At 34.5% G+C, this 9,259-nt stretch overlaps 1 protein-coding gene across 1 annotated transcript in view; it reads right to left on the reverse strand.

Annotated features, from left to right (window-relative positions):
* Cntn6 (contactin 6) overlaps nt 1-8,558 on the reverse strand; it is a 211,805-nt gene extending 203,247 nt beyond the window's left edge. The window contains exons 1-2 of the mRNA XM_038319610.1: nt 8,440-8,558; nt 1,577-1,752 (exon numbers count right to left, since the gene is read on the reverse strand). Of these exons, the coding sequence (XP_038175538.1) occupies nt 1,577-1,718 (142 nt within the window). The 5' untranslated portion in view covers nt 1,719-1,752; nt 8,440-8,558. The remainder of the gene's footprint in view (nt 1-1,576; nt 1,753-8,439) is intronic.
* Nucleotides 8,559-9,259: the final 701 nt, after the last annotated feature.

A 9,259-nucleotide genomic window follows, 5' to 3' on the forward strand; every position in this document is an offset into this window, starting at 1 on the left:
CAGTAGCCATTAACCATTAGGCCACCAATGGAAAAAGAATAATGGAGATATAGCCAAAGAACTGGCTTATCTCACTTATGCAAGTAAATAATCCAACTTCTTTTTAGTTTAACTTTTTTTTCCATTTTGGCGAAGATAAATATATATTTTAGTTAGGAAAAGTTTGAAATAGATGTATTTTTTTAAGCCAAAAAAGATAACAAAATCATAGAGATGATTTTTAACGTACTTTTTTGGGTGCAAGCAATTAAAAAGAAATGTGTGGCTATATAAACTATAATGTGGTACTTTCAGGTGTAAACATTCAAGATTTATTTAATTTGTTTATATGTTTGTCTCTTTTTGAGATAGTCTCAGCACTCAAGTAAGGCATTGCAAGCCTCCACCACTATGAAAGGGTCTGATATTTAATAGATAATGCAACAGAAACTTGGGAACTTCCAAATAAATATTCTGGCTGTTACGAAATTTTCTTTGCAATTTGTCAGTGTATAATCTGATTGCAATGTTCTGGGATGTCCACCTTCCAAACAAACCAATTTCTAACCGCTGTATATTTCTGTAGGGTATGTGTATAGTATATAGTATATTTTCAAGTGATTCTCTAAGAGGAATTCAGAAATCAACTTGTAATGATTATTGGTTATATGCATATGCACATAATGTATAAAACCAAAGCAGGCTCTGTGCCAAGCATTGCACCTCCAAGCATCTTGTGTAGATCATGTGATCTCTGGTGCAGAATACACTTGATAACACATCTGCAGGGTAGGATAAGACATAAACAGAGTCTTTAAATTTGGTTTTTGAAAGTTATAGACAGCATAGACATATTCCTGAGCCACCAGACAGCAACAATTAACATTCAGTTCCCTACTTATCTAGAGTGCAGGGAGTCATACCAGGGGGGAAATGCAAGCCTTCTACTTTGTCCACATTGTGAGATATAATTACTCTCAAAAAAAGCTTTCACTGAATCCAATATAAAGTATTTTAGTCCCTGGAAACGCTATATATACAGGATATAAGAAGCAGTGTCTATTGTTCATCTGCTAATGTCCCCAAATGTCACAAAGGTAATTACTTGGATGACATTTATGTGATGCAGCTGGACATTGTTACAGTTAATACAAAGCCTGCCTGTGGCAACCACTTTATTTCCACCTACATATCACTGTGGGTGTATGACTGCTGTTTCTAGAGAAATGCCCGTCTGCCCCACATGACACCACTGCCTTGGGGTTGCTTTCTGTACTGTTCACACTAACACCTTATTAAAAGAAAGGGCAGCAATATTATATGTATGTCTTAATATTGGTAACTGGTACTTCAAGAGTACTTCACAACATATAATTACAAACATATTTTTATCTACAAAAAATTAACAGATTTCCATTATCCTTAGGAACCTAGATTTATAAATTATACAACCAAAACTTTTTGTACACATAAAATTTCATTTGATTTCAAAGAGCAGATTACTGAAAAAAAATCTGTCTTTTTGGCCCAATATAGATACATCACCAGACTATTTTCTAGGATAAATATTCAATATGGAATTTTCTCACAAACTTACATGCAAACTGTAGTTTTGCTTTCCTACTCAGAATGGTGCCCACGGGATTGGTGGCCAGACACTGGTATGTGCCAATATCTTGATCTGTGCGGGGGCTGCTGATGGCCAAACTGCCTCCATCTAATCTATAGCGATAAGTCATGCTGAAGGCAATATCTGTGCCGTTTTGTTTCCACCTTCAAGGAAACAAAAGAAAAAAAATTACATATATAATATAAAGAACCGAATGTTATTTATCATGAAAATATATGATTTTAATTCACATAAGCATAAAATAAACAAACAAAAACAAAACAAAATGCATGATTACCTGTTGGGAGATCTCTGTAATTTCACTAAGGGCAAGCATGTTCTGTTTTTTTTTTGTAGTACTGGGGTTTGAACTAGGACTGACCTCACATATTCTCCCTGTGTGCTGTACCACTGGGCTACATCGACAGACTCATTTTAACTTTTTTTTTTTTAAAATCTTCAGACATGTTCTCATCAAGTTGCCCCAGCTGACCCCAAACACACTCTGACGCCTTCCCTAGCCTGGAATTTGCAATCCTCCTTTATTACTGTAGCACAAGCTAAGATTAGAGGGCTATGCTACCAAGCCTGGCAAATACAACTGTTCTAGGGCCAGCGATGCAAACTGATAGGTTGTTTGGAAGCTCTTAACCTTTTATAAGTTACAATAGCTCACACACAAGAATTCAGAAAGGCATTAGCGCTCTTAACATGAGAAATAAAAAATTATATGTCAGTTAATAATTCTGACATCCATTTCTTTAGAGATTTTTCGAATAATGTATACCATACCCGAATCCTCACAATTGACACTGCAAAACTGAATGTCAGAAATGACTTAGAGACAGAAACCCAAGAAGGCTACATTACATGCAGCACAAAGAATGCCAGCAAGGATCTGACAATACCCATTCAAGGCTGATAACAAAACAATAATAACCCGACAGCTTTAAAATGTGATTGTCTTTGTGAGTCTGCCACTTGGAAAATTAATCACATTGAAAATATTTCAATGGCTCTTAGGAAAGCCAACCTAAAATTATATGCCAGCAAAACAAATACAGCTTGAGAATTTTTTTTTTTATTTTAAGAAGCCAAAAATCTCTCAAGTTAGCTAATAGTCAACAGTCCTTTGGTGTATGAATTATCTACTTATAAAAGGGCATTAGCACTATTTGGAAGGAAGCATAAATAGCTTTAGAGGACTTCATTTGGTCTTTTCAAGACAGTAAATATGGACTCACCACCTCTTACTAGATTTACTTCTTGAATTGGAAAGCTCCCAACACCAAGCTTTAAATTATAAACATTGCATATCAATGAAGTATATCTCTCATAGTTATAATTTGTATGTAGTCATTTAAAGCATTTATGGAAATGGGCATTTAAAAGTAATGAATCATAACTCATACTTGTAGAGGTAGAAAAATACAGAAATTAAAAAAGCAAAATTTTTCTTTATTCATTGTCAGGATTATGCTTGAGGGCCTATAACAGTGTATTATCACATACTCAGTCATTCAATATAGCACTTTTATGAAATTGGGGTTTTCAGAAGCAAAACCCCAGTCACAGACAGAACTGCATATTTAATGCTAGGTTTAATTAAGAGTTTCCAGGATAAAATTGACAGCAAGTAAAAGCTGATATTTGTAGTTAGTGAAAACTCAGCAGAACTGGCCATGTTTTCACTGATGATTATGTCTCTAAGAAAAAGTAAGTAACTTTCTTAGGTTCTCTGGGAAGCGACCTCTGAAATGAAAACTCTATGCTTAGTTGAAAACTAGAAGGGCAAAGGAAGGTGTGAAAGCCCTTCAGCTTCTGCTATTGACTCCTGATTTTAGGGTAGTGGTTCTCAACCTTCCATATACTACAACCATTTAATGCAGTTTCTCATGTTGTGGTGGCCCCAAACCATAAAATTGTATTTGTTGCTAATTCAGTTACTTAATTTTCTACTATTACAAATCATAATGTAAATATCTGTGTTTTCTGATGGTTGACTCCCCTTCACACCTGTGAAAGAGTCCTTCGACTGCCAAAAATGGGTAATGACTCACAGGTTGAGAACACCTGCTTTAGGGTATTTGTCCTGAGTCTGCCACTAAATGGCCTCTTCCTATATAATACATACAGTTTTCAAATTATATTTTTAGGGTATATGCCTACCTAGTTATGATTTTTCTATTAAGAGTGAAATTATATTTAAAATGTTTTGTTAGGATGGGTAAATGTGAGAAAGGAATGGCATTCCCAAAGTTATTTTGAATACCATTAATTTGGGGGGATGGATTTGTGACAGATTCACTGGAGAAAAATCTGACTAATGCCTACTAAAATAAAAAAGAAATACAAAATGGGTACTCCTCCATACTACTAAAGATATAAAGTGATGATTCAAATATTAATAATTCAGAGGACTTGAACCAATCCTGTCAACTTTATAATGATTTGCCCCCCTCCTGCATATGTAAATTTCTTTTTAATAAAATGAAGATGAACAACAGCCATCAAGAGTCCATCTATACAGCTTGGTTTTCCCACCACTTTTTCAGTAATAATGTGTCCATACTGCTTCTTGTCTGTGCTCTTAGGACAGAAAACACAGAAAACTTTTCTTCCAGCTGGGCTGTCTCAAGATACCAATATCTCTCTTGATCTCACTGTGAACCTCTTTTTAAATTCACTTACAGGGCATGGTCTCCGACCTCAGTGTTCTCTATCATTTTCAAAGAGAAGGGTATACCATACTTAGTTTGCCAGCTCTCTTTAATTTTGGAATCAATCACCGAAACAACTGCTGTCATCATTACATGTTCCTAATTAAGCGCAGTAATTGTTTTTCAACACAAATTCAAAGTTGTTGGCTTAGCTGCAGCAAATGAATTTTTCACAGTGGCCCCGTAATCATTCTAATCACTATGGTACAATGATTATTAAGCTGTGCATATAGATCAGGAGTTCAGCTCTGGGTGTGGGCTTTGTCCTAATTAATATGCTTAAATAAATGGGCAAATAGTTTTACTTCATTAAGGTGACTGTCAGACATACTTTCCTGATCGCATTATATATCCAAGCAAATTTTCCCATGACACAAGCCAGAAAATGTGTGTCGAGTGAATATTTTACACACACGAACTAACACATTGTTTCTAGGAGATGTGATGAATTTGAACTGGAAGAGGATCCTTTTATTAAGGAATATCTTTCACAACTAAGTGGTTGAGACCTGACTGGCTAATATGACTAAGAACTCTATTTTCTTTCCTTTGGGAATGTGTACATCCATGCATGCTTTTGTGTGTGTTGTCTCACAAATCTGCTCTCGGTTTTCAGTGCTTCTTACAAGCACCTCACTTTGAGCCCGCCCGAGATATCTGGAGAAAAGCACTGAAATCTACATTCTAACTTGGTTTGCTGCTGATATTAGAGACTAAACTTAACCTGTTGTCTCTAAGTCCTCTTGTCTGCTTTGTCACAGCTCCCCTGTGCATCCTTGTGTCCATTCACTGTAAAATTGTTACAGCATACACCAGATTTGACTGCAGGAAGTCTTTAACAGGAAGTGGAGAAGTGTTTGAGGAAAGAATAACACCTCCTCAGACTTTACTGACTCTCTTCTTTTTCAGGAGAGGCTAACACTTAATGAGTGGGTTGGTTCTCTCCTGGCTATATGTGATTAGAAGGAGAATAGTCAGAAATCATCAGTGGTATTTCTACTTCTTTTGTCTGTGAGAAAGCATATGATGTAGAGAAATAATATATACACTTTCAGATAGAGCATTTGGGATGAAGTTCTCAGCTATCTGACTTTCGTCCCTATTCTAGTTATTAGCAATCCCCTCCTACCACTGGCTTTGAGTAGCCCACTCTCTTTGACCTTTGCATGGCTCCGTTACTCAGCTTTATCATCTCATGTGGTCCTTGAGCTTTGAAACTATACAAACAACCCTTCTTCGTTTTTGACTTTATCGTGCTCCTGTTTATAAAAGCATTTGTTTCACTGAGCATGACTTTACTCAAATTACTCTTTAACTAATTCCAAAGATCTACTTTCAAGATTGCTAATTGCTTCCATGAGTTTCAGTTTATTCTGCTGAATTTACAGAACAACAGCAGCAAGAAGAATATACGTGTCTTTTTTTCCCTCCACAGAATAATCAATATAACAATACATTTGGGGGAAAATAGAATAAATTTGGTGCTATGATCCTGATTAGAACAATAAACCAAAATTTTAAGGGAGCACAGTTAAAAATACTCTCCAGGAAAGGCCACCGTCACTCCAGGGAGAAGGGAGTATTTGCTAAAAAGAGAAATGATCCTCCAAGGGCTGTCTGTAGGATCGAATTGCCACAGCAAAGCACAATTCTTATTTTTAAGTGGAAAGCTCTCTTATACTGTTTCTAATTTTTACGAAATAACCCTATATAGCCTTGGACTCTGTAATATTAAAGACCTTTTCTCTAGTGTACATTTACCAAATAATCTAAGTTTTATGTTGTTATTAGTAAATTGTAAAAAGAAAAAAAAAACAAATGTAAGCAGAAATGGCAGTGTGGAAACTAAATTTTATAATACACTAGAATACAATGGGTGAAATACCATTGCCCTTTGCTGTATTATTAAAGAAATTGGGTCTGTGTCTGACATTTAGGCATTAAAAATTTAATTCTTTTCTTATTCAAAGTCTCTTGCCATGAGTGCCTTATCCTGCAAACAGAGGGATGTCGAGCACTTTATAAAAATTAAAAATAAGAAGCTAAATTGCTTGCTTTCAGCTTTCTAGTTTACAAATATTCGAGCAACACATGCCATTCAGCACTGTTAGAATTCCTAGCCATATTCCTTATTATGTCTTCATTGACGCACTAACTGATAAACTCTTTCTATACAGTAGTATATACTTCTATACGTACGGCCAAAACAAACATATTAAATATACCTTACTTATTTAAGTTATATTTAACAAACTTAAAAACATATAGGCATTCAGGTATTCCTCCCATCCCAGACAACTTTCCTATGTCTTTGATCAACTGAATTAATTTTTAAACTCCAAAACTATAATTTCAAATATGGTATTTCTAGAAGAATGTCTTAATCATATTTTATACTGTCCATTTTTAATTAGGTTAATTAAGGTTAAATTAAGTTATGTCACCTTTCTAAAATTTTTTTCTTTCTGTGTAAGAGTGGTTGCCTGATGTATGCCTGTGGAATATGTACTTGCAGTGCCAACAGAGGCCAGAGATGGTGTTTGATCTCTTGAAACTGGAGTTACAGACTCTTGTCAATACCATTTGGATGCTGTGAATCAAACCCTGGTCCTTTACTTGAGCAACAAAGACTCTTCAATACTGAGTAATCTCACCAGCCTCAAGACGTTTTTGGTTTTGTTTTTTCTTTTAGCAGCAAAATAAATTTTAAAAAGTCCCAATTTGAGTAAAACCATTAGTAAAATGGTTTTTCTCAATTGACTTGCATTGGGTTTAGAATGTAATAATAAAAAGATTTAGCTTTTAAACTGTTTAGTTATGAATGTAAAATGAGGAATATATTCTAGGAAATGGGAGCTAAATCCAAGACAATGCACAGATGACTTTAGCTTTTCCCATTTAAATGTGTGACCAATTCCTCTAGTAATGATATATAGATGTGGACTGTATTTCATCACAATATGAAAAGGCAGAAAAGTAAACCCAATTTTCTAAAATTTACTTAATTGTTGCTTTTTGTGTATGTCAATTCAATTCATGTCTAAAAATTAAAACTTTCAGTATGCTTTTAAAATCCAAATACCAAATGAGCAAATGCCATTCTGATGTTTATAACTTTTCTTCCTATATTCACAGTGCCCACAGTTCTTACCAACAAAAGAATATTTCATTTAAAAATACTACTTAATTACATATATTTATAGATTTTTTAATTCTACTCACACTACAACTGAGTAAATAAGAAAAAAATGTTCATCCTTCCTTTCACCCTGCCCTTTGCTTTATTTCTTTGTAGTGATTGGAAGACTGAAGGATGTCTGAGGAGAAGATTATTATTTTTAAGTGTTTTGTTAAAATTTTAATCTAAGCAAATATATTGTATATTGCAAAGATCCCAGAGAACACTTTATATGTTTTTTTAGATAGACAAAAATAAACCAGAGCAATTATAAATAACATACAAATGAAGACTTTGAAAACAGTATTCTCTATGAGAAACAAACATTTTTTTCCTGTACTAGAAATCCCCTCTAGGCCTTAGAATGTACATCAGTGCTTCCAACATAGTTTTTCTACAATTAATAATTTTGGCACAATGGGAGTTGCAGGGAAGTTTCAGAGATAAGTTGAAGGTTTTACTGTGATTGTTTGTTTATAGAGAACCATTTTCATAGCTGTTGTATTTGGATAAAATGAGACAGTGTACTTAAATTGAAGTAGATGTATACTGAATGCAAAATAAGTTAGAACTTTGTCAAGTTGTGAAACTAAATCTTTCTTTATCCGTGTCTGTCTTCCTGTGTTTTTTTTTTTCTTTTTATAGTCCTTACTCTTTCTCAGTTCTAAGTATGTATGGCTCTACTTTCGATTAATGTTGAGAATAAATGTCAAATAAGCAACAGTTACATAGTAGTGTTTACCTAGAAATGATGCCTAAAATGCAGCGTGAGGGAATGTGTGGGGGTTTAGAGTGTGCTTAGATGACTTGTCTAGGCAAAGGTGAATAGCAGTGGGAAAATATCTTGAGGTATACTCTGAAAAATATAGACTGTTTCTGAGAATCCTTACTATGTATCCATTTTAAAGTAACCACAAAGAAGAAAACATTGGTACCAAGAAGAGGAGTTTTACCTGTAATGGGGTGAAGGATAACCATTTGCAGTACAAGTCAGAATGACTTCAGATCTGGATAAATCCAGAGGAAAAATGACATCTTGTGGCTCCTGGATAAAAATAGGACGGCTGAAACGACCCTCACCTGGGGATAGAAAAGAAAATATCCACCGAGTTACTTCCCCCTTGATGAGAATACATGTGTATTAAATTTCATCTCTGCAAACATTAGAAAATAGGATGTTATAATAAGCTTGATCATAAAGAAAATTCTTCAAGAATGTTAAAAATATTAATTTTTTCTGTCCTGAGGACATAGCTCAGCAAGTAAATGTACCAGCTACATAAGTTTGATGATTTAAATTTGAATCCCAGAACCCCTGTGAAAGTAAAACTAGACCAGCTTATTCAGTGTCACACCAGAAAAAAATAGACTGCTTTGCAAGAAGGGAAGCAGGAACAAACTCCTGAAAGTTGTCCTAGGTCCTTTGTACTCCAACATATGTAATCATCAGAAATTAATGCAGTAAATTATTTTTAAATGACCTTTTTTTGAGTTGTGTGAAATAACTTTGTGAACTAGGCTGCTTTCATATCAAATTTAATAGTTTACAATTCTATAAACAAAGAACATTCTACACCATACAATAAAAACAACAGTATTAAGTAATTAACGTACTTAATCATCTAATCCTTTATCTCATTTAACCATCTTTTCAAAGAAACCTTTTGTAATCAAAGTTGAGAATCTAAGTGCACTCAATTGCTGTCTTTTCTTTCTCTTTCATGTAATTACACTCAGTCAGTTGAGTGCTACTCATTCTGACCCACTTCTCCC

This window comes from Arvicola amphibius, chromosome 2 (assembly GCF_903992535.2).
Source record: "Arvicola amphibius chromosome 2, mArvAmp1.2, whole genome shotgun sequence".
Lineage (NCBI taxonomy): Eukaryota > Metazoa > Chordata > Mammalia > Rodentia > Cricetidae > Arvicola > Arvicola amphibius.